At 49.3% G+C, this 24,662-nt stretch overlaps 1 protein-coding gene across 1 annotated transcript; it reads left to right on the forward strand.

The window, feature by feature from the left end:
• Positions 1–266: 266 nt before the first annotated feature.
• Positions 267–24,662, forward strand: Calb2 (calbindin 2). Its single transcript, XM_048354822.1, has 11 exons — positions 267–426; positions 10,170–10,246; positions 12,469–12,558; positions 13,718–13,798; positions 18,207–18,263; positions 18,806–18,883; positions 19,347–19,402; positions 19,712–19,751; positions 19,937–19,990; positions 20,716–20,787; positions 24,366–24,662. The coding sequence occupies exons 1-11, from the start codon at positions 333–335 to the stop codon at positions 24,480–24,482; spliced, it is 816 nt and encodes a 271-aa protein (XP_048210779.1). The 5' UTR covers positions 267–332; the 3' UTR covers positions 24,483–24,662.

Consider the following 24,662-nt stretch of genomic DNA (forward strand, 5'->3'; position numbering starts at 1 on the left):
CTCAAGGTGGACAAAGAGGAAGGGAAACTGACAGCCTTCCCCACCACTTCCACGGAAAAGCCCCCCGGGGGCGGGGGACCTGACCCTGGCAGAAGAAGGGGTCTCAGTGCAAAGGTGCACACCCCAAGAACCTGGCCAGCCCTGGCGGGCCAGGCCTCCGCCCCGCCCCTGCGCCATTCCCTGGGCCCGCGCGCCCCCTGCCGGCGGCCGCGCGCAGCGCAGCTCGCCACCGCATATAAAGGCAGCGTGGCGCGCGCGGCCCCAGCGCCAGAGCCAGAGCTGAGCCCGGTGACAGCGCCCGCTGCCTCAAGTCTCCTCGCGGCTCGCTCGCCATGGCTGGCCCGCAGCAGCAGCCCCCTTACCTGCACCTGGCCGAGCTGACGGCGTCCCAGTTCCTGGAAATCTGGAAGCACTTTGATGCAGACGGTCAGTAAAGCTCCCAACTTCGGGGTCCCCCATGGGTGCCCAGGAGACGTGGGGGTGGAGAGGCAACGGGGTCCATGCGGGCTTGGGGTCCCTTTGCCCTCAAGGGGAGAGTATTCTGGGCGTGGAGCCTGCCGCGGTTGGGGTTCTGAGCTTGGGGAGACATCGGGCTGCTTTGGTGACAACTATCAGTAACTTTTCCTCCCTGGCATAGGGTGCCATAGCCCACCCGCTTTGGCGTCCTCATTCTGGGCCAGGTGGAGCTTTGCCAGGAGGGGTGCCTGGCAGGAAAGGGCTCCCCATGGCTTCCCCTGCTACTTCCCCCTCTGCCTGGCTCTCCAGTGGCTGCAGCCACAGGTCTTAGAAGCCCACTCACGTCTGCTCTCCTGCTCCCCATTTTGGGTACCACCACAGCTCCTAACCTATTCTGGCAGCTGAGGCAAGCTGGAAGTCCTGGAGGAAACCCTTTGGCCTCTCCACCACGGCTGGCCAGGAACAGGAATGGAGACTGGCATTTGGGGTTCCTAACCCTCTCAAGGCTTGTCTGCTTGCCAATCCCACGGGCCACCACAGGAGCAGTGGGTGTGGAGGGAGCCTTAGGGTGCCAGTTCCCAACCTGCTCCTCCGTAGAGATCATTCTGGGTGTTTTAGGGGCAGGAGGGCTCCATCCCTGGGTTGGAGAAGGGGGAAACCACAAGGGTCCATCACTTTACTCTGGGTGGTCTTGACATTGACCAACCTCCCCACCCCCAATCAAGCCCAGATTGAATAGCCTTTGAAAGTAGCTCCCAGGGCTGAGAAACCCAGGCGTCTATGGCCGGCCGATTCAGGCACAAAGGAACTCCCTCCATCCCTTTTCTCAGAAAGGTTGCTGATATTGCTGGAGACTTTTTCCATTACATCTCCCCCATCCCTCCCCCCCAAAAATAATAATAAGTGATCTGATTTCCCCCTCCAAGGTCCTGATTAAAGTGGGCATCTCCTGTCTGTTGACAGGGTGGTGGCTCAGGGTGTTTATCCTGGGGTGGAGAGTCTGAAGGATGGGAATCAGAAATTCTCAGGTGATAGCTGGCTCAAGATCAGCTCTTCCCTCTTTCCTGCCCCATCTTAGGGAGTATGGAGAGGGTTAAACAGACATCCTCTTCCCAGAGTACTGTGGGGAGGAAAGGGTTAATGTCTAGGGATGGTTGTGGGTGAAATTGTGGTTTTTGGGGGGTAACTGAGAAAAGTGGATGGGCAGACATGGGTCTCTAGACACCCAGGGTAGGATTGTGGTGTATCTATGAACGACTGTCTATGAAGGAGGTAGGTCGTTTGTTCAAACTGAACAACGGGGCTACGAATGGGTTGCATTTCCAGGTCTCAGCCCATGTTGCCCAAGTCCCTTGGCAGAAAGGACTCTAGGATGACATTCCCTAAGGATGCTCCCGCCAGTTTATCTGCACCAGAGACTTGCATGATTCAAGGAAAGTTACCAAGCGGCCAAGGTTATAGCGCTGGCCTCTTGCTAGATGAGTCAGCTATAAACACACAACTCCAATTCAACCCCCCCCCCCAATCTCGTAGGGACAAGCAATAACTCCCTGGATCATCATGCAAATCCTTACACTTCCAGATCGTCCAAGACACACTTTTCAAACTAGTCACACTGTCTAGGAGGCTGGAAGATAGAGTCCCCCCACCCCCTGAATTGATGAGGAGAAAGACACAGGAGCGAGTTAGTGGCGGGGTTGATTCCTGAACAGTGTTAAGCCTGCACCCAGGTTACTGGACCTGCTGAGGTGGCAAGAGGGGAGGATTCTTTAGGATGACAGGTACACGTCTCCCTTCCATCTGTCCATACAGAGCTTCCAACCCAGCCGTAGAGCTGACAGTTCCTTCTCTGGGTGGACACAGGTTCTGGGGCTTGAACTCAGGGCCTGGACACTGTCCCAAGCATTTTTGCTCAAGGCTGGCACTCTACCACTTGAGCCACAGCTCCACTTTCCAGTTTTTGGTGGTTCATTGGAGATAAGAATCCCATGGCCTTTCCTGCCTGGCCTAGCTTTGAACTGCGATCCTCAGATCTCACAGCCTCCTGAGTAGCTAGGATGACAAGTGTGAGCCACTAATGCCTGGCTTCAGATAGTTCCTTTTATCCCAGAAATGAGTTCTGAGCTTGGCTGGAGCATAGCTAAGCTACCATGAGATTTGAAGGACCACTCACGGAGCCTGGGGCTCCCCCTGCTCCTAGGTAAAAGGGCCCCTCAACTCATTGCTGGCTTAGTTGACCTCTTGGGACGTAGCCTCAAGAGTCCCATCCTGGAGACTGAAGGAGAAGGAAAGCAAAGGGAACTAAATTGTGAGAGATGAGCCCTGACACCAGTGGCTCACGCCTGTAATCCTAGCTACTCAGGAGGCTGAGGTCTGAGAATTACAGTTTGAAGCCAGCCTAGACAGGAAAGCCCATTAGCCTCTTATCTCCAATGAACTAGCAAAAAGCTGGAAGCGGAGCTGTGGCTGAAGTGGTAGAACGCTAGCCTTGAGTCCATAAAGCTTCAGGGCAACACCCAGGCCCTGAGTTCAAGCCCCAGGATCTGCACATACCAAAAAAAAAGTGGGAGATGATCTAGAAAATGCATATTAGGCCAAACTATTCTGTCGAAGGGTCTGGAGTACATGGGAGCCACCTTGCTGTGTACTTTCATCGCCTCCCCGCCCAGCCCTCCCCTGCTAAACACCTCAGGGGTGCACTTGAGCCCAATGCATTGCCACCCAAGTTGTCCTGGCTCCATCTAGAACTTTCTCTTACCAGCAACTCAGGCTTTCTTCCCAACTCTTCCCAACAAGTGCCCTGTTCACCGCCTTAAAGACCTCTGGGGGAAGTCTCCTTCGCAGCTCACCAGGTCCCTGGAGTGAGCCCATTAATCACAGCGACCAGCCGGAGGCACCTGCCGCCCCGCCCTCCTGGGCTCTCGTAGTAAACAAAGACACGGAGACCATAGGAAAAAAGCTGGACCCCAGCGCCCAGTGGGGTCCTTACTCAGCCCATTCTCAAGGAAGAAGAGATGCCATCTTAGTGTCAGAGGTTGTTGTCAAAGGTCACACTAGCCTTGTCATGGAGAAAAAGGCAGAGCCGGTGTTAGTGAAGAATAAGGACCAACTTCTTTTCACAAGATCACACAGCAAAGCAGGAGGGCCGCCGGGACCAGGTCTCCCAACTCTTCCTCATGGGCCACCCTCGGCAGAAACTGGGAGGGTTCAGGGTCAGCTCTCAAAGGTGACCCTGGTGGCCAGGGCCCCTCCACACATCACCTCCCTCCTCTGCATGACAATACTCAGGCCACTGTTCACCTGCTTCCTGGTCATTTTTTTGGTCAGGGCTTGAACTAAAGGCCTGGGTGCTGCCCCTTGCTTGTTAGTTGGAGAGAAGAGTCTGTGGGCTTTCCTGCCCAGGCTGGTTTCGAGCCATGATTCTCAGATCCCAGCCTCCCATGTAGCCAGGATTACAAGCATGAGCCATTGGCACCTGGCTTGTCAGGACCTTTCTAACTCTGCTGGAGAGGTCCCCGGGTCAGAGTTCACATGCCCTCTCCCAATGTGGTACCAGCAGACACCCCTTGTGTGGAGCCACGATTGGCTCAGAAGAGGAGCATTTTGGTTTGGGCCACCCTTTGGGAACAATAAGAATATAGGGAGAAAGGAATCTTCTCCCAGAGGCAAACTGTCCATTGGACCAAATGAGGAATCTTATGTCTTCTGAGCCTCTATGCTACCTGTCTGTCTGTCTGTCTTTCTCTTTGTACACAAAGTTATGTGGAGCAAGCAAAAGACTAAATATTGAACATGAGAGGGAGTGTAAATCACAGTCATCTCTGTGGTGGACGATTATACAATGGGTGAGAATAAGGCAGAGCTTCTGCTTTGGCTGATATGGAAGGTAAACATGAAAGGACACTTCCTTTTACTTTCCCAAAGGATTTACCGTAGTAGTGCTTGCAAATTGTACAGAGGCACATTTTATTGTGCAGAGAACAGATCAGTCAAGATATAAGAAGAAAATGTCTATGAAGATCTCCCCTGCCCCCACCCTCCAAAAAAAGAACACACACACACACACACACACACACACACACACACACACACACACACACGTCCTTATTTCTAGGTATAGCCACCTGCCCAGTCTTTTCTGAGATTTATCCAGCTCCAAATGGCCCAGGTGAAGTTTTGAGACATACACCCCCCCCTCCCTGACAGAGACTGGTCCTTGTTCTTTATTCCTGTGTGGGCTTGAGTTCTCCTGCAGCTGAGGGTATGGGAAGATAACAAGAAGGACCACATAGGGCCGGGAAGGGCTCTATCCAGTCTCTTCTCCTCCTAAACCCAATAGTTCTCACAGAAGTCTCCAAACCTCAACCTACTCCCCTGAGGAGTGCTGGCCAGCACTGGGTGCCCAGGGAGCCCCCTTCCCTGCCTCGTCCCCGAGTGCTGACCTCTGCTAACTCTCTGTCCCTCGTGGTAGTGGAGGGCAAACTAGAGCAACAAGAGGTCCACAGAGGTGGGGGCAGGCGTGGGTAGTTGGCATTCAAAAGCTTAATGAAGACTCATGGGAAGGTGAACCACATCAACTGCCACTCAATGCATGACCGACAGAGGCCAGTGTGCAGTATTAACACCGTGTTACTAGAACTGTGCTATTCATAAGGTGGCCATTGGGCTTATGAAAAAAGAAAACCCCATTGGGTGTAGGCGGATTCCGTTCAGGAGCCAGGGGGAGAGGAGCTGGTGTTGGGGACTGAGCTATCTGTCGATGATTTTCACCCAAACCTGTCAGCAGGTCTCCAGAGTCGATAGATATCGCTGCGGGACAGGGGAGCGGGGAGGGGGCATGGGGCCGGGATGGAAGGCTCTTGGAAGGAGCCCCCTGCCTTCCTGGGGAAGCCCTTGGGAACACAGCCGCAGGCCTCCGCGTTGCCGTTCCTGGCACTCCTCGGCGGTGACACTAGCAAGCCCACTCTCTGGTGTGGAGTGTTCGTGCACTGTGTGCCAGCTCTTCCTGGGGTGCCCTGTGAGTGCCAGTCACCCTGACTCTCAGGCTGTGATTGCAGCCGCAGGAGAGGGCAAGCCGAGTCCGTGAAGAGCTGGGGCTCTCCTGGGAACACGGGCAAGGAGCTGGAGGGAACCATGGTTCTCACAAACGAAACGCTTCAGCCTGCCCTGGCCCTCCGACGTGCTTGCCCTGCTCATCATGTTTATTCTTTCTTTAGACGTGTGGGACTTTACAAGCTGAGGCCCTAGGGAAGCTTCTAGGCCTCCAGGAGACCCCCTCAGGGAAATATTTCCCCAAACCCAGAGAGCCAGAATTAATAGAACAGGCAGGAGGCTCTTCAAGAACGGGGCCTCTCCAGCATGCCCGGCCCGGCTGGCGTCCCTCCTGGCCGATTGCATCAGATGCCCTCCTGGGCTCGGCCAGCCCCATCTGGGGCCTCCAGCTCCGCTCGGGCCTTGTCGCCTCCTCTTTGGCTCTCTGCGATCTCCCTTCTCGCCCAATCTGCCCAGTCCTTCTGGCCTCCTCATGCCTGGGACTCAGCCCAGAGTTAGGCTACCAGCTGTCCACAGGTTCAGGGGGCCCAGCCCAGCTCCAGGGCCCTGTTCCAGAAGAAACAGCACAGCCCAGGAACAGACTGAAATTCAAGTGTCCAAACATTCATTCAGGGACTTCTGATCTGGGGGCTTGTGATCTTCCCACAACCTAACACACCCCAGGAATGGCTGGGAGGGAAGGGGTGTGTGAGTGTGTGTGTGAGAGACAGACAGACAGACAGACAGAGACAGAGAGAGATGCAGACAATTACAGATGTGGACAGAGGTTGTCCCTGGTAGGAATCAGCCTTATGACTGCCTCCATCCTGTCCTCCTCTCTTTTTTTGTTACCAGTCCTGGGGCTTGAACTCAGGGCCTGAGCACTGTCCCTGGCTTCTTTTTGCTCAAGGCTAGCACTCTGCCACTTGGGCCACAGCGCCACTTCTGGCCTTTCTATATATGTGGTGCTGAGGAATCGAACCCAGGGCTTCATGTATATGAAGCAAGCACTCTTGCCACTAGGCCATATCCCCAGCCCCCTGTCCTCCTCTCTAAGATGCATTTGTTACTGCCACATTCTTAGCCAGGCAGACTCATGGAGATCCGGTGGGTAAGAAGTGGGAAGCTCTTTGGGAATGAGGCCAACTAGGTAAAATGATAAAAAAATATCAAGGCAGGGCTTACAAGAAATTTGAACTTCAGACAGAAACTGAGTTACCGCCCCCTGCCCCCTCCTTCCACCCACCCACCCTGAGCACCGCACCGTGGAGTTCCACACAGACTGGAGATCTCGAGGGGACCTGGTGCGACACCCAGGGCACCGGCTCTCTAGAGTGAGCATGAGGGGTGGGGTGTGAGCTGTGTTAGGCACCAGGGCTCGGGGCCATGCTTCTAAAGGGATCCAGCGGGCCCTGGGTGAAGCCTGAGGGTTTGCACGTCTAACAGATTCACACAGGACCCCGAGGCTGGCTCACACCACAATTTGAGAACCATTAAATCAGTGTGTCTCAGATGTTAGCCTGTCAGAAAATCACCTGCAGTGTACATCTGCAATCTCAGATACTTGGAGGCAGAGATCAAGAGGCAAAAGCAAAAACAAAAAAAAAAAAGGAAGAGGACCTTCATGTCAACAAACAAGCTAGTGCGCTGTCACAAGTCTGTGGTCCCAGCTATTCGGGAAGTGTAGGGCTGAGATGGGACTCTGCCATCTGAGAGTGTGTCTCGCAAAGGTGAGACCCTAGATTCAAAGCACAGTAATGACCCGGCACCACCCCCCAAAGAAGAATCACCTGGGAATCTAAAACAGGTAGTGAAAACAGCAGTGGGCACCCTACCCAGAGAGTCGGACTCAGAAGGCTGGCAGGTGGGGCAGGAAGGAAACAGGTAGAAAGGTACGAGGCTTCCGCATTTCTAAAAAGCTCCCGGGTCTTCATGTTATTGCTAGTCCACAGACCAGCCCTTTTGCGGTGGTCTCCAGTCACCACACTAGAATCTTTGCTTGGGTGATTGTTGTTACACACCTCAAAGTTGGACCTGCGCTGCACCACAGTGTGATCTTCTGGGACTAAAAGTGGAGAAGATATGGAAATGACATCTCGCATCGATGTGAGTTAACATCTCCCAGGATGCTTTCAAAACCACTCCATTGTATGGGTCTTACAATAACTGGGATTACAAGAGGGCATAAAAAGTTATGCCCATCAGAGAACCTCAGTTACTCATCAGCCCGCAGCTGCTGGTAGAATGACACCACCTACTCGGGTACCTGTTCAATTCTTAGAAAACTTACACACACACACACACACACACACACACACACACACACACACACACACACGGACCTTAATGGCACAGAGCATCATCCTTGGGTCAAAGCTTTTCAAATATCTGCGGTCAGAGTAATAGTGAAGAAGCACTGTCTCCCTTAAAATTGGGGGAGACTGAGGCACCTGCTGGTGAGAATGAAAGCAAGTATAGGCTAGGAAAGGCTGTGGGGTCTTTGGCCCCCACCCAGCCCCTTCTCTTTAACATTCACTGGCTATGGCTTGACAAGAAGGATAGGAGTGATGGTTACTATAGTAACCACATTCTTACTGATGCCCATTCTCGTGAGATTTTTTTTCTTGGTGGCTTTTTGTCACTCCCCCTCCTGTAAGAGGGTCACAGAAAACACAAGCCACAAGCCCAGTGCTAAAGCCCTAACCAGGGTAGGCACATCCAGTGTGCAGTCCAGGTCACACCTGACAAATTATCTGGTACATGCTGGGCTAAGTGCATACGCTCTTTCATCTGCCTCTATGGGTCATGTTGTATGGCCCACGAAATGATACTATCCATATGCAAATGGCCATTGACAGAAAGGACCTTTGTGACTGAAATGTCCCCCAACCTCTCCTGTACTCCAACTTTTCATGACGGCACCTCCTGGATGATGGGTGAGGGTGGCCTCAGGGGAACCCAAAATGGGGAAGGCCTTCATTCCCTAACAGTGGGGAATGCCCCTTCTGGGCCCTGCCTGCCCACATGGCCACCGTCCATGTCTCACCTTCTGCCTTTAGTCATCTGGATCCTCACCCCTCTGGGCCATTCCTGTGCCCTTGGGAAACAGATCCATACCCACCACTCCATTATCGCTCCCTGAGAGCCAGTGCCCAGTGGAATTATTGCTCAGGTCAGAATGGAAAGGCTTGCGGTGCTGAGCCACATTTCATCCTTTTGCTGGGACACATGGAAAGAGAAGATTCCTAGCATGGCACCAGGGCTCCTGACTCCCCAGCCCTATTACATCAGAATGCTAAAAAAAATATATCCCCAAGAATCCTGGCACTGGTGACTCACATCTGTAATCCTAGCTACTCAGGAGGCTGAGCTCTGAGGATCACAGTTCCAAGCCAACCCAGACAGTAAAGTCCACCAAAAAAGCAGGAAGTGGAACTGTGGTCAATCAGTAGAGTGCTAACCTTGAAAGCTCAGGAACAGCACCCAGGTCCTGAGATCAAGCCCCAGGGAATTTTCAGTGTACAGTAAAGCCTTAGCCTTGTCTGATTTCCTCCCCAAATCCTAATGACCTTGGCCAGAGACTCAGTTCAGCCTTGGTGGCTGGGCCATCAGGCTGGAGGTATAAGAACCTATAGGGCCTCCCATTCCCTGTGACCTGGTTCTGATCATTATACTTCATCCTTAAGTTCATTCCCATCTTGCACATGCACCTGAACTCAAGCAACGGTATGGTACTTTCACAATGGGCTATGTGCTTGACATACACAATTCCACTCATTGTAACAACTCATTCTGCAGATGGGATGGTTAAATGACCTCCCCTCACTATGTACTTCTGTGTTCATTTCCTAGAAGTGCTGTAACAAAGTACCACACACTGGGTGACTTAATACCACAGAAACATGTACCCTCAATTCTTCAGGGTAGACGGTCTAAGTCAAGGTGTATATCTGCAGCGTTGGTTCTAGCTGGAGGCTGTGAGGGAGATTCCTTTTTCGTGTCTCTCTCCCAGATTCTAGATGCTTCTAGCACTGCACAACATTCATTGGCTTGTAGCTGCATCACACCGGTCTCTGCCTCTGTCTTCACAGGGCTCTCTTCCCTCTGTCTGTGTGTTCACATGGCCTTCTTATTAAGATGCAGATCATTGGATTTAGGGCCTACCCTAAGCCAGTATGGCTTGATTGTAACTAAGGTCATCATCAATGAGCCTCTTTCAAATAAGGTCCCAGCAAACATGGAATCGGGGAGACCTCTTCAACTTTATGCGTCATTCCAACCCCAGCCGCCTAACTTCTGACCTAATGAGAGCCTGCCACCCACGGGCAGTTCTGGTGCCAATGAGGGCCACCTATTGGACCTCAGCACTAAAATAGCTGGCCTGCATGCTACGGACAGAAGCCACAAGGCTTCCACTGAGGCCCACCTCTGCCAGCTCAGCCAGATGTTCATTCCTCTGGCACCCCCTGCACGCTGGCTGGATGCCCTAAAGGCACCGGTTAACCCTGGATCTCCACATGCAAGTAGCCCGAGGACAGGCTGACTGACCAAGACACCTGGAGTTCTCCAGGAGGGGAGGGGGGAAGAGAGGAGAGGGAAGCAAAGGAGGGTCCTCAACCCCTGCTTGTTGTACCATTACGCTCTGTGGTTTAATTCTTTTCTTTTAAACTTAACCTTTACAGGAAATGGGTACATTGAAGGTAAAGAGCTAGAAAACTTTTTCCAAGAGCTGGAGAAGGCAAGAAAAGGCTCTGGCATGGTAAGCCTGGCCCTCTCCCATTCGGGAGGGGGTGGTTCTTGTCACCCTGACCAGTATGACTTTGAGTACCCCATTATGCCTCCACTCAGCAGAACTGGAGAGGCTCTAGTCTTGACACTCAAGAGGGTTGAGGGTTCTTTTTTCTATTTATAAGGATAAAAAGAAAAGTTAGAATATTCAGAGCACTTTGATCCCAATATCTTCAGGTATCTGAGACTGAGAGAAGACCATGTGGGTACCAGAGGTCATGACCCCCCCCACCAAAACAGCTATGCATCTGTGTATGCATGCACTATATAAATATTAGTTTCATAGAGACAGTCCATGGCCTTCCTAATGCTTTGGAGGATTAAGACTCCAGATTCAAAGCTCACTAGACCTCTAGACCCGAGTTTCTCAGTTAGGCACTATTGACATTTGGAGTGAAGTGGAGTTTTGTTCTGCCGACTTGTCCTGTGCATCGCACGATGTTTACCCTCGATCTCGATCTGCCATGAGGTGCCAAGAGCATCTCCCTTCAAGTCGTGACAATAACCCTCTCTCAAGACATTACCTAATATCCCCTGGGTAGGACCCAGGAGAGAGCCCCTCCTCGCCATCAACAAAGGCCAGATCCTCAGCAGATACCTGGGAGAAAAGTAAGGGTTGCTGTGAAGCAATATTTGAACTCCAGGTGGTTCTGACTGGCCTTGCGCCAGAGGTGTCACAAACTTTGGTTCTGGGGTAGTTCCAGAGCACATCCCAGAGCATAACGGTAGGAATGTTGCTGGCTCTACAGAGTTTTCTAGAGTCTTCCTGGGGAGCTGTGTAGTGTATTATAAAGCTAAGGTGATATATCTAGTCTATCGTGATTCCTATGTCCAGTTCTGGAACAAATGGGGCCCACTCTCTCCAACACGACCCTCTTTTCAAGTTCTGCAAGAGTCCCTCTCTCCTGTCCTGCTTCATGTCCTTTGTACAACCCACTGCTAATTAGCAACTCTTCAGAGAGCAGCTCATGAGATGAATCATGAATCATCCATGAACTCCTGGCTCAAAGCTCAGCAGAGAGTCCTAGTGAGACGGAGGTCAAATCCATGGGCCTAAGAGCATTGGGTGATTCACAGGTTTGTTTATCAACAGTTCCCTTAAGAGCCTCATTATTGGGATAACAAACCCGATATTACAGAAATCACGGCTTCAAAACTGACTCTAAGATCATGAGCAAGGCGGAGGAATGTGTTCTAATGAAGTGTCTCAAATCCACAATCCTTCTCTTAGTCATTCCTCTCCTCAGATGGCATCGGGCTGATGTCTTTGCCCAACAGTCCCAGTGGCTGTCCTGTAGGCTTTATGGGGAAGTGCTATGTGGTAGAAAGGACATTGACTTTGAGAACAGGAAGTATCAGTTCAATTTCTGCCTGTATGTAACTGAGTGACTTCAAGAGAAGTCACTTCAGCTTGGACTCCATTTGTATGTCAGTGGGAGGGGATATCTACCCCACAGGGGCCATGGTTGATCATATTTTATGAGAAATCCTTGGCATCATGCCATGCACATTTGTAAATGAAAATACTGACTAGCAGATAAGGATTGGCAAATTCAGAACAACTTGGAAGGCAAAAAAAAAGGATGCAGAAAAGATTCAGGAAAAAGAAACCCTCTGAATTAATAGCATTTCCCTTGGCTATTTATCTCATCTCATGGGCTACTTCCTGAAGAGTTGCTAATTCACAGTGGGTTGTCCAAAGGATAGCATAAAATCAGAATAATAACTGTTGTGGAACTGGTAGTTTATCCTTAAGGAAGAAAATAAGCCATTCACCTTGCTGTGGTAGAGTGCTTAGAACTTACTTGGGAGCACCAGATGCATTTGGGGTGTGGGAAATGTATCTCAGTAATCCTGAGGCCTCAGTTTTCATTACCGAGTGACTGGAATGAGTCTAAACTGTTTTGATGGGGTTATAGTTTAATCCATGTCACAGAGAAGGGGGCCTATTCATGGTACGGAGCATGTCCATGTGTTCCAACTCCCTTTGGAAAATATGTGACTGAGCTTTAAAGAAGAGCTCACTTGACTGGGCTGAATCCTGGCAAGGAAAAAGATGAATGAGTCCTGATCACTCCCAGCCCTGTCTCCACAACTCAAGTATTTGTGTCCAGGAAACACTGCTACCCTGAGATGCAGGCTCACACCGGATGTGCCAGCAAAAATCAGCCCCCCGCCTTTCTCTGTCCACAGATGTCAAAGAGTGACAACTTTGGGGAAAAGATGAAGGAGTTCATGCAGAAGTATGACAAGAACTCGGATGGGAAAATCGAGATGGCAGAGGTGAGGGTTTGTGTAGAAGGCTTGTCTGTTCCGGGCCTCTGCCCTGCGCATGCGTCTTGCTAGTGACCTAACAAGGAGAGCCCCACCACCAAGTGCTTAGGATGACCCAAGAAAATAGGAAACTATGACGACCTAGGGTAGAGATGGAGATTTCAGATGCCCCTAGATGTTGCAGACGTGTGAGGAGCCTAGTTCAAGGCAGCAGGGAAGATGAAAGCTGGTGAACAGGAGAGCTCATGACCTACAGAGGGCCTCCAAAGGCAAAACCTTAAATAAATATGCATATATGTGTCTGTGTGTATATATATATATATACATATTTGTGCCTGTGTGTATATGTACCATTTACATATGTATATATCACATTTAATTTATACATGCTTATATATGTGCATACAATCATACACCCAGACACATACACTCACACAATAAATCTGTGTCACTCTGGTTATTAACACGCCACCCACAGTCAAGGGGTCAGAAATGACGGTGGTGGCACAAGGATTAAAGTTCCTGCCAGAGGATGTTGTTTTAGATGCTCCTGGAGGCTCAGATCCCACAGCCCTCCTTCCCTCATATGTCATTGGCCAGAACAGGTCACATGTCTACCTATAAGCCAATCACAGCTAAAGAGGATGAGATTATCACATTTAGCAGAGTTAAACTAATTAAGCTGCCCAAGGATTCTGGGGGCTAAAGAGGGGGCAAAGTTCAGGTATGTGGGCACAAAGTGGTGCTAGTTGTCTGGCCATATTGGTATTTTTCTAAGAATTAAATGGTTGAGGTCTCAATTAACATCCAATAGACGGCATCCATAGTGAAAAATTCTCTGAGTTTAGATTTTTGACCATGAAATCACCACCACCATCAGATACAGCCATTCCCGTCACTCCCAAAAGCCTCCTCCTGCCTGGGATGCCTGCTGTCCAGACAACGGCCAGTCTACTTAGATTGATTTGCAATTTTATCTTGATGTGTTTGGGTTCATCAGCTAAGTGTTCTTTTGAGGTTTGGGTGCTTTCATTGTGAAGGATTACCCATTCTGTCTGTCCAGCTGTCCCTGTGTTAAGGCCCGGGGTAACCTGCAATCACTACTCAGAGCCACCTCCCCCTCCCGGGCCCTGGTCTCTAACGGTGGCATTGTTCTGTGTCCCCTCAGCTGGCACAGATCCTGCCGACTGAAGAGAACTTCCTGCTGTGCTTCAGGCAGCACGTGGGCTCCAGCGCCGAGTTCATGGAGGTGAGGCCCGAACACTGCCTTCTCTCTGTGCAAGGGTTCCCTCCTTCCTCCTGTGCTTAGACAAGGCCCGCCTTCATGCCTGGGGATAACCCCAGGAGATGCTGAACCACTCAGTGCTTGGCTACTCAGGGGTGAGCCTTGACCTAGGATCAGAGGTGTCATCCGGGTTCCTGTCAAAGTCAAAGACCTGCTCCAGTGAATCAGAAGGAACAGTTTAAGATCCCCAGGTGACATTCACATACTCAAGTGTGGGGATCGGGATGAAAAGGAAGCATGGGCCAGGGTTGACTGGGAGAGGGTGTGTGTGTGTGTGTGTGTGTGTGTGTGTGTGTGTGTGTGTGTAACTCCCAATGGAGACTTTGTGGCTGGCATTTGCAGAGGGAAGGACCTCGTTTCATTCAGTTTGGCACTAGGATATCTCACCATTCTGTAATATCTTTGTCCCTTAGGAAAGAAGGACTTGTGTACCATTCTAAACCTGGGAGAGCCAAGGGAGACTGACAGCTTCTAGTATCTTTTTGATCTTTAGCTGCGGACTGAGCTCCAGTGTCTCCCTCTCATAAAATGAGTATCAGACAGGTGCTGGTGGTTCGCACGTGTAATCCTAGCTACACACTAGGCTGGGATCTGAGGATCACAGTACAAAGCCAGGCTGGGCAGGAAAGTCTGTGAGACTCTTATCTTCAATTAACCAACAGAAAATCAGAAATGGCTGTAGCAAAAGAACTCAGGGACAGCTCCCAGCTCCTGAGTTCAAGCCCCATGACTGACAAAAAAATAAATAAATAAAAGGAAAGAAAGAGAAAAAGAGTATCATCCAGTTTGCGATAGAAATAGTTTAATACCCTTACATCCAAACTGAATATCCAAACTCGGATATCTCTTAAATCAACCAATACATTAAAATCATGTAAAATGACAGATATTAAGCTATTTTTCCATACCAAAAAAGGAAATTTCATGGGGTTTGGCCAGTTCAACTACTAATCCTAATGTTTGACAAACTATCAAGTGTACCCATCACAAATTGCCTGTTCTGACACACAAAGACTGGACATCAACTTGATTTCAGTTGTCATTTGCTGAGTTAAATCCAGTCTCATCTGTCCCTAATACCTTCTCCATGATTCACTGCCTAGAATGATGGGCGAGCCAGCCCAGAAATGAATACACTGGATCTCTCCAGAACTGGAATCAGTTCTCAGGGTAGAAGAGTCATTTTTTAAAACTGCAACTTGCCTAAGCATCAGATAGGAGTTTAGTTTTATGGTGCTTCATAGAATTTTCTCCAGCTTTTCTGAGATGGAAAGATCCCCTAAACTGGTGGTTGGTATTCTGGATTCTGTCCTAAATTCTTTTGCCTATCTGAAGGGGGGAAAGTTTGCCAGGATGTTACTTTAGAGAGTATATTTTTTTCTCTCTATAGGAAAGGGGATATGGGGCTGGGGGTATCACACAGAGGTAGAGTACTTGCCTAGAATGCTTCCATCCCCAACACTGAAAAAGAAAAGGAAAAAGAGAAAGAAGGGTCAGGTATGGTGTGACATATGCCTGTAATCAATCCCAGCCACTCAAGAAGCAGAAATCAGGTAGACTGAGGTTCAAATCCAGGTCAGGCAAAAAGTGAAACTTCATCATAGCAAATAAAGCTGAGCCTCATCTATAAAGGAAGCATAACTAGAAGAATTATGGGCCAGGTGCTAGTGGCTCACGCCTGTAATCCTAGCTACTTAGGAGGCTGCGATAGAAGCCAGCCTGGGCAGAAAAGTTCCCACGAGACTCTCATTTCCAATAAACTACTTAGAAAAAGCCAGAAGTGGCACTGTGGCTCAAGGGATAGAGTGCTAGCCTTGAGCACAAAGAGGCTCAGGGACCGTGCTCAGGCCCTGAGTTCAAGGCCCCACAATGACACACACACAAAAAGGACCATGGTTCAGGCTATCCTGGGAAAAAGCATGAGAAATAAATAACTAATGCAAAAAATGGCTAGAGACATGGTTCAAGTGATAGAGTGCTTAACAAGCACAAAGCTCTGTGTTCAAACCTCAGCACTTCCAAAAAGAAAGAAAAATGGAAAGGAAGGAAGGAAAAGGAGCCCTGTGCCTGATTTGAAGTCAGCAAAAGACTGACCTCGACTCCATCCTGTTCTGGGGGTAGAGATGATAGCTTCCGTATGGTAGAGGTCCCTAATGAAGAGCAAAATTCATCACAGTCTCCCTTTCTCACTTTTGTCTCCATCTGCCCCTCCTTCTCTCTAAATTATTAGCCACTGCTCTCTTTGTGGTTAAAATGATTCCACATGCATGCTTTTATTCTCCTAAGCCCTGGCATAACTGCAAAGTAGACACCCCTGTCCTCGCAGTCCCTGGGCGCCCGCCCTCCTGCACTAATTCCCCCTCCTGGAGTTGGCCATTCGTTCCATTTTTCTATCAACCAGAAGCATGAAATGGTCCCTCAGGAGCCCTGAAAGGCTTGTGCTCTGGGACAGCTCTGTCCCACTGCTCAGCACAACATGGAATGGCTAATTTTAGGGAAGCCTCAGGACTTCTTTGAGATTCCACAAAGCCTGGGTCTCTTGAACTCTTTTCCTTGAATGCAAAGAGAATAAGGACACTCTGAAAGATGAGCTCAAAGTACTGGAGGTGAAAAGAAGCCCATCCAGGGTGGGAAGATCTGCTACAGGGTCCAGAAGAGCAGCCTCTGGGTACCTTGCTCTGTGGAGGAACTGGGGTGCCATCTCCCCAAGTTGTCTATAGTGTGTCTGTTATTTCACTGGGATTTGTTCATGTCTCATAAGTTTAAAACCAGGACCAAAGTTTCACAGGGTGGGTAGTGCACGCCTAGAATTCCAGCACCCAGGAGACTGAAGCAAGAGGATTAAGAGTTTAAGGCCAGCTTGAGCTGCACGTGAAATGCTTCTCTCAAAAAAAACCCCAAAAAACTCCATACCAAAAATCTCCTCACCTAAGCACTAATACATCATGAAAACTGTCCTGCCCTGTTAAATGATATCAAAGAAAGACTCTAAATTAGCCATAAAGTCTTAACAGCCTGGCCAAGAGACAAAATTTAGAAGGACTGGTGATTGCTGACTCTCAGGAAGTCAAGTATAGCTGGAGTTCAAGGGTGTGGTTTGGAGCTAGGGGATGTGAAGGGAAGAAAAGCCAAGGAGCAAAACTTGAAAGAAAGTCTAAGAAATAGAAGACACTAAAATAGTCCAGAGATTTAGGGAGAGAGGGTTCTGCGGGTCTCTTTGTGACAGAACTGAGTAGCATCGTCTCCTTCCTCATTTCCTCCTTTCTGCCAGATGGCTTTTGGGTCTCTGATCACTTGAATACAGGACCATGTGTTCTTAGGTCACTGTGTTCATTAGTTATGCCTATGTAACAAATTATCCCCAACATTTAGCAGCCTACAGCAATCAACTATTTTTTTTTTAATCTTAGAGTGTCTATGGCTGAGAATTTGGGGCTATCACAGCTGGATGGTTCTGGGCCAGAATGTACGGTCAGGATACCAACTGTGCTGTGTCCCTTTAAAGTCCTGACGTGGGCTGGAGATGTGACATCTTCACAGTGGTCAGACCCATGTCACCTGAGGAGACTGCCTCTCTTTGTCAAGGAGATACTCACCACAGTTACCATGGTCGGCAGGCTGGGCCCTGGTTTCCTACAGGGACCCAGTACATGCACCAAATAATTAGGACTCAGATCAGAACCACTGTGGGGATGGGATCCAGGGTGGCATCTGATTGGCCAGGCATAGATCACATGCCCCCCAACCCCCCGCCGGAGCTCAACCTTCCTTGAACCATGTACTTCAGAGAGGGAGAGTGTTGAAGAAAGGCTTGGAGATAGTCTAAAATAAGTGATTGCCTTTCCCATTCTGTTTCACCAGGAGACATGGCTAAAATGCATGACAACGTAGGGAAGGAGGAGGCAATAGAGTGAATGGTAATCAAGTCTGTTCCCGCCCCTTCTAGAGAGTTCTCTCCAATCTCTAACCTGCACCTAGTATGAGACACTTCCAGAGCCATAAAAAGACACCCGATACCTAAAACAAAATCAAGATCTACCAGATCCTGTTCTAGTCCTGTTTGAAACATTCAGCTTAGTGCTTTAGAAAATATCGACCGAGGTTAAAAGATGATCCAGAAAAGGACCCAAACCTGCACCATGTTTGAGTAGGGAGACCTTGTCAAAGCACTTTTCCTCTTCTTTGTGTGATCTTGACCAAGAAACTTTCCCCCAGGACATTACAGCAACTGGAATATCTCCTTGTCCCTATCCCCTACTTGAACTTTCTTAGATACCAAGAGCCTGGCAGGTTCATTAGAGAGGATTGGAAGGGAGGAGTGTAGGTCTTAAGATGGCTTTGTGAATTGAATAGGTTGGCATTCCCATTGCAGGCCTGGCGGAAGTATGACACAGACCGAAGTGGCTACATCGAGGCCAATGAGCTCAAGGTAGGATGGGCCTGGGGAAGGGATGGAAGGTGTGAGAACAAGACTGAGGCAGAGTTGCAATGGGTTTGGAGACGTAGAGAGGAAGAAAATGTGGGCTGAGGAGCATGCATGGCTATATGGCCTATTTAACAGTACCCAAGCCTGGCACAGAATTGTTGCATTTGCTCAGAGAAGCCCGGTGAAATGTTAAACCAAACTCCACCCAAGAGCCCAAGACAGGCAACCCCAAGGCAATTGTAGAAGATTGGATGAACACCTCCAATCTTTCTAGATAACCCATGGCCCCGGGCACTGCTGAGCCGTGTATCCGGGCTCTGAAGGGTAAGCCAGTCTATCTCCTATTCTGTGGGCCGGGTTGCACCCAGCAGCTACCCAAAGCCTTCAAGGCCCCTCCACAAGTGTTAGGTTTGGACAAAGTACTCAAGAGATACACTATGCAACTGGTAGACCTCAGAAGACAACCTTGACTGTTGGAATGAACAAGTAAAGGGTGAGGGATGGTCTGAATGATTTGAGCTCTGACGAGGCCTCTCGTGCTCCAGGGCTTCCTGTCGGACCTGCTGAAGAAAGCCAACCGGCCGTATGATGAACCCAAGCTCCAAGAATACACCCAAACCATAGTGAGTGACAGAAGCGCCCCTCCTCCCAGGGCACGGGACTTGGGTCTCAAGCCACTGGGACTCATCTACCCTAATTACCAGGCCTGGTGAAGTGACTCACAGTGGCTGCTGGCAGGAGGCCTCACATATCTCAGAGTCCCCCATGGAGCTGACTCCTGGGACAGTAGGAGAGTGGAAGGCATCCATTTCCATGGCAACTTCTCAGCTCTGGGAGACGATGACCCCTTGATGCTAGCTGCTATGCATTGGTCACCCCCCTCCCCCAAGAGTCTCCACTGTCTCTCCCTTGACTGATTCAGACCACGCTGGTCCCTGATTGCCCGGTGACCTCAGTGGAGACCTGAGCACACCCTAGCCTCCTCCCTCCCCCCCCCTCCCCAGTGGAAGGAAATGGTAAGGTAAAAGCCCCCCATGAAAGAAGGTCAGAGCCAATAACCTCAGTACTTCTTTCTATCCCCGACAGCTCCGGATGTTTGACTTGAACGGGGATGGCAAACTGGGCCTCTCAGAGATGTCCAGGTAAGGACCTTCCCTCCCTCTCGGTGTCACTCTGATCAAATTCCTGGGCTACCATCGCCCACCCCTGAGAGCAGTTGGTGGGTAACGTGGTGGAGCCAGGTGTCGGGCAGCAGGACAAGCCCCGTAGCATTGGAAACATCAACACGCCACTTTGTCCATCTCCCCCTCTTCTCAGCTCCCCACCAACTCCTGATTATAAAGTGCTCTGGAACCGTTTCCATAGCTACAGATGCTGCCTCTACACCACTAATGGAGGGCCCATTGCCTGTGTCCTGTCTATTAATCTCTGCCCTAATGGTTTCTTTCCAGACTCTTGCCTGTTCAGGAAAACTTCCTGCTGAAATTTCAGGTAAAAGAGCCACTTGGTTTTTCCTTGGCTTCGTCCCTTCCCCTCACCTCTCTGAGCTTCAGCCTTCTTTAGCCCTGATAACATGCACACACATCACACACACTCGCTTACACACTTACTCTCATACACTCAGATAACACTCACAATCCTGGGCTTTTGTTTCTTTAATACTTTGGTTCTTACAGGGCATGAAGCTGACCTCAGAGGAGTTCAATGCCATCTTCACATTTTATGACAAGGTCAGAGGGAACAGAGTGGTGGGGGGAGTAGAGTAGAGGCCCCCAACAAGGGGAGGCCCTGGCCAGGATAGCTCAATAATATCTGTAAGAAGAGATGTGATTTCCAGCGGGGCCATGTGGTGTCTTTCTGTAGCATGTTCTGAAAAGATCGGTGTCATTCTTGATCCTTGCCCTATCAAGCCCAAGGATTTGGTTTCTTAAAAGCACAGCAGAAAATATTTATGCAAGGCAGTTATCAATACTCGGAGTGTGGTTACATTGGTTCCAGGTCATGATGTTACAGGATAGCCAGTTGTTTTCCTATGGTGGGAAGTGAGATGACCTACTTACCACCTCTGCTCCTTCCTTAACTGTCCTCTGTCCCTGTGACTTTCCTGGTCTTCTTTATAACCAAAGGCGTGGAGGTTGAGTTTAAGCCTCCCATGGATACAAGGAGTTAGCTGTTGGCCCCTGGAACCTCATTTATATTTTCAATGTAAATAAGAAATACCAAAGGGAAGGCTACCAAGAGTTTATACTAAGCGACCTCATTCCTGCGCTGACTAGTAAAGACAGAATTGGCACGCTATCCTGTCATTACCTGGCTGGACCCTTTTGTACAAAACATCAGGCAGATTTGACTATGGACGCTCTGGGATGCTGGGGGGAAAAGCAAATGGCAAGGCCCCAGAGAACGAGGGCCTGGGTCTCAGAGCGCTGAGCTGACTCTCTGCTGCCACCCCCAGGATGGAAGCGGCTACATCGATGAGAATGAGCTGGACGCCCTTCTGAAGGATTTGTATGAGAAGAACAAGAAGGTGAGCAGGGAGCCCAGAGCCCTGGGGGAGCTAGCCAGAGCAGCTTGCCAGGCCAGGGCAGATGGTTTTTGTTCATATCTGGTTGTTTGGTTTTTGACTTCTAATAGAATTGTGGTAAATAAAAATAGACCTAAGTTTAAGCATATAGTTCAATCCTATGAAATACATCCATCGTGTTGCGTGATCTTCACCTCCATGCATCTCCAGAACACTTGTCATCTTGGAAAACTCAGCCTCTGTACCCATTAAACGCAAGCAGCCCATCGCCCTCTCCAGTCTCCTGGCAACCGTTCTACTTTCTGCCTCTGAATTTCTCCACTAAGTACAACATAGAGGAGAATTCTATCGTTTCTGGCTTATTTCGCTGAGTATAATGCCTTCAAGGCTCATCTGTGTTGTAGCATGTCAGAATTTCCTTCCTTTATGGAGTTGAATGATATTGCTCGTACATACTGCCTCATTGTGTCCACCATTCCTCACCTATGGGTATTTCGGTCGCTTCCGTCTGTGCGTTGAGTGACTGACACTGTCATGAGATGATGATGATGATGTCAACACATGGCAATGTTAGCCAAATCACCAATGAAGATTTTTTTAACACAAAGAGAGACATTGGAGGACAAGGGCCAGCAGGAGGTGAGGGTTGTTGTGAATTGATCTTTCAGGATCCACTGAAGGGTTTAGTCCTCTCCAAGAAAAAACTGAGAAGTGAATTCTATTCCCTTGCATGGTGTGGCCTTCTGAGCCTTCCACAGGGACTCTCCATGGGCCCCCTCCGTGCCCAGAATGTGAAGAATCAGGTAGACCAGTAGCCAGGAGACAGCCTTTGCCACTGTCTCCCTTCACATCTTCTTTCATGGAGCAAATGGTCTTGCTTCTTTCTTTAATTAGATGGTGAAAGTGCTATAATTCCTTGAGCTGTCTAACTGCCTAGGCTGCCAAGCAAGAGCTAAATTTAATGCTCAATTTCAAGGGAGGGAAAAAAAATCAGTGCAGCCTCTGAGTCTATCTGTCTCTCTTTGCAAATGCTTTCTGAGCCTTTCATCTTCATCCTGCATATCACCCTTCATTTATTCCATCCCGCATTTATTTTTTATGTTACCTACAAGTGCTTTTGGAAACAGACAGGAAATAAGAGATAAAGAATTAAATACTTCTCCGAAACAAGGGAGCCCTCACCTGGTTTTGGAATTCAGCAAACTTCCTCCTAACACTATATCCAAATACAAAATTATTTATGTGCATATGTGTCCAAAGGGATGCTTCCCTGAGTGGAAAACATAACTTTAATTTTAATTGCATGAATGAAGCAAAATTCGTCTTTATAAGGCTCTGCCAGACATCTGAGGTTGATAGATTCTAAAGGTGCATTAAATCTCAGAGAAGACTCAATTTGGTGGCACATGCCTGTGGTCTCAAAGTGGCAGCAGTAGAAGGATTGTGGTCAAAGGTTGGTCTGGACAAAAGCAAGAGACCCTATCTGAAAAGCAAACTAAAAACAAAAGGACTAGGGTATGGCGCAAATGGTACTTGTCTAACAAGCATGAGACACTGAGTTTAGTTCCTGCCAAAAATAATCTCTGAGTGACACAAATAGCCTGGTCTTCAATTCAACAGAGTCCTTCTCGGTGGACATGAAGGATAACACATGAGCAGGACAGCTGGACTCCAGATATAGAGACAAAGGCAAAGAGGTGTTGAGATTTGGAAGCAGCTCTGCAGGTTCGAGAACAGGGTATTAATAATATAGCCATATCCGGGAGCCTTCCACCTGTACCAGGCCCCAGCTTTGGCACCTGGATTAGGAGAATGAATTGGTAGAGAACTCTCACTACATCACTAAATACCAGCACCTGAGCAGGGAAGGGAACGGCCACTTTTGATGAGCCCACATCGCAGGTGCGTTTCCATTTTAAACTGGGGAGATGGTGATAAGGTTTCTGAGCTGCGTAATGCCAGAGGCTCTGGAAAGAACAGGCTGATGGGACTGGATAATATTTCATAGCACTTGTAAGGACATGTGTTAAGCAAACCTTGGGAGCTCTCAGCCCCACTTCACCCCTGCATTTGAATATTCTCAAGTTTTGGAAGGGCCTTTATGTGGCTTTTAATCGAGTGGCAGATAACTCAGCCACACCCCAATGTTACAAATTAAGGAACACTTCCAGAGACATTTCAATAGATGCCTCCCAGGTCAGAGACGCTTTCGAGTACTCTTGGATTTTTGCTGTCACCAGAAATCCATAGCATGAAAAGATGTCTCTGAGTAGCAAAGAAAATGACTGATATTTGAGCACTAAGAAAGAGGTGGCTGAGGACAAACGACCCTAAAATATTAGGTAGGCTTCAGGGATCAGGGACTAAGGATATTTATACTGAATTGATCCAACCTGTGTAATGAGTATCTTCATATCTCAAATTTTCATTAGCAGAATGGAGATTGTGACCCCTCAACCTGGTAGGGAAGAACTTTTTTGAAGTATCATCTAGTGGTTTTAGTATAGAAAGTTAAAGGAAAGAGAAAGAGAAGGCAGGAGGAAGGGAAAGGAATGAAAGTAGAGGAAAGAGAGAATGGATTTTCCCCTGTTGATGATTTTGCTAGATTTTTAGACCATTGGCTTTTTGCATCCAAAGCAAATATTTAACATAAGGCCTATCAGTGTAGGAATTCTGTTTCGTCTTGGCCTCCATGTATAAGGACTGCGGGCATATGTTCTGGGATCCTGTGTCTTAGAGGCTTCTGAAGACCATAGAGGCCAACGGGTGAGCAAGAAGTAGGCTGAGCTGGGCACAGATGGCTCACACCTGTAATCCTAGCAACTCAGGGGGCTAAGATCTGAGGATGGTGGTTCAAAGCCAGCCTGGGCAGGAAAGTTTGTGAGACTCTTATGTCCAATAAACTACTCAGAAAAAAGCCAGAAGGAGCACTGTGGCTCAACTGATAGAGTGCTAGCCTTGAGCACAAAAAGGCTCAGGGACAGGGCCCAGGCCCTGAGTTCAAGCCCCAGGACCAGCAAAAAATAAAGCGGGGGGGGGGGGGGGAGGAGGAAGTAGGCGGATGAGTTTTGTGTTCAAGGAAACAAGATTTCTTGTTTAAACTGAGTGTAGGGAAGTTTGGTTCAGAACACCTAGAGACAAGATCAGGGAACTTTCCTAGTTTCCATCACCTAAATAAGCCACCCCCCCCCAATAAAATAGAATAAAAACAAGTTAAACATCGTCTAAGTCACAGCTGTGTGTCCACTGATACCCTACTGGGAAATACCGAGCACAAGGGTTGCACCAAGTGTTTGCATCGATCCCCTCTCTCCATCCAACCCCTCCACGTGGAAGGTTCTATTCCTTTATCCCTCTTCAGGTGAAGCCATTGACTGCATTCTCTGAAGCAATGCAGCCAGCGCTTGGAAGAAGAGGGTTTTAACTTAAAATCGGTGGGATTCCAAATTCCCTCGAAGCCACTCACCTTGGGATGAGAGGAGGGGAAGGTTCCGGGAAGCACGCGTGTGGGAGCGTGGGAGGGCTCCCTGGGCGGGGGCCACCTGCTGAGCCTGCGCTCACCCTCTCCTTCCATCTCCCAGGAAATGAACATCCAGCAGCTCACCAACTACAGAAAGAGCGTCATGTCCTTGGCCGACGCGGGAAAGCTCTACCGAAAGGACCTGGAGATTGTGCTCTGCAGTGAGCCCCCCATGTAAAGAAGGAGACGTGGGAGCTGCTTCTCCCGCCCCTGCCCCCCCAAACCCTGCCCTTGCTCCTTGACACTTCTCCCCAAACCAGAGATCGTGAGCACCCTTCCCCCCGCCCCAGCAACCTGCACACTTCAGCTTGCAAACAGGGAGGGGAGATGGAGAGCGGTGATGGACGGGACTCTCCAG

Source organism: Perognathus longimembris, chromosome 10, assembly GCF_023159225.1.
Source record: "Perognathus longimembris pacificus isolate PPM17 chromosome 10, ASM2315922v1, whole genome shotgun sequence".
Classification (NCBI taxonomy): Eukaryota; Metazoa; Chordata; class Mammalia; order Rodentia; family Heteromyidae; genus Perognathus; species Perognathus longimembris.

Bases quoted from the DNA above. Each gene is read 5' to 3' on its own strand.
- Calb2 (XM_048354822.1), top strand. From the start codon at position 333: ATGGCTGGCCCGCAGCAGCAGCCCCCTTACCTGCACCTGGCCGAGCTG. The intron at 13,799-18,206 runs GTGAGGCCCGAA...TTCCCATTGCAG, and splicing joins CCAGCGCCGAGTTCATGGAG to GCCTGGCGGAAGTATGACAC. The intron at 19,752-19,936 runs GTAAAAGAGCCA...TGGTTCTTACAG, and splicing joins ACTTCCTGCTGAAATTTCAG to GGCATGAAGCTGACCTCAGA.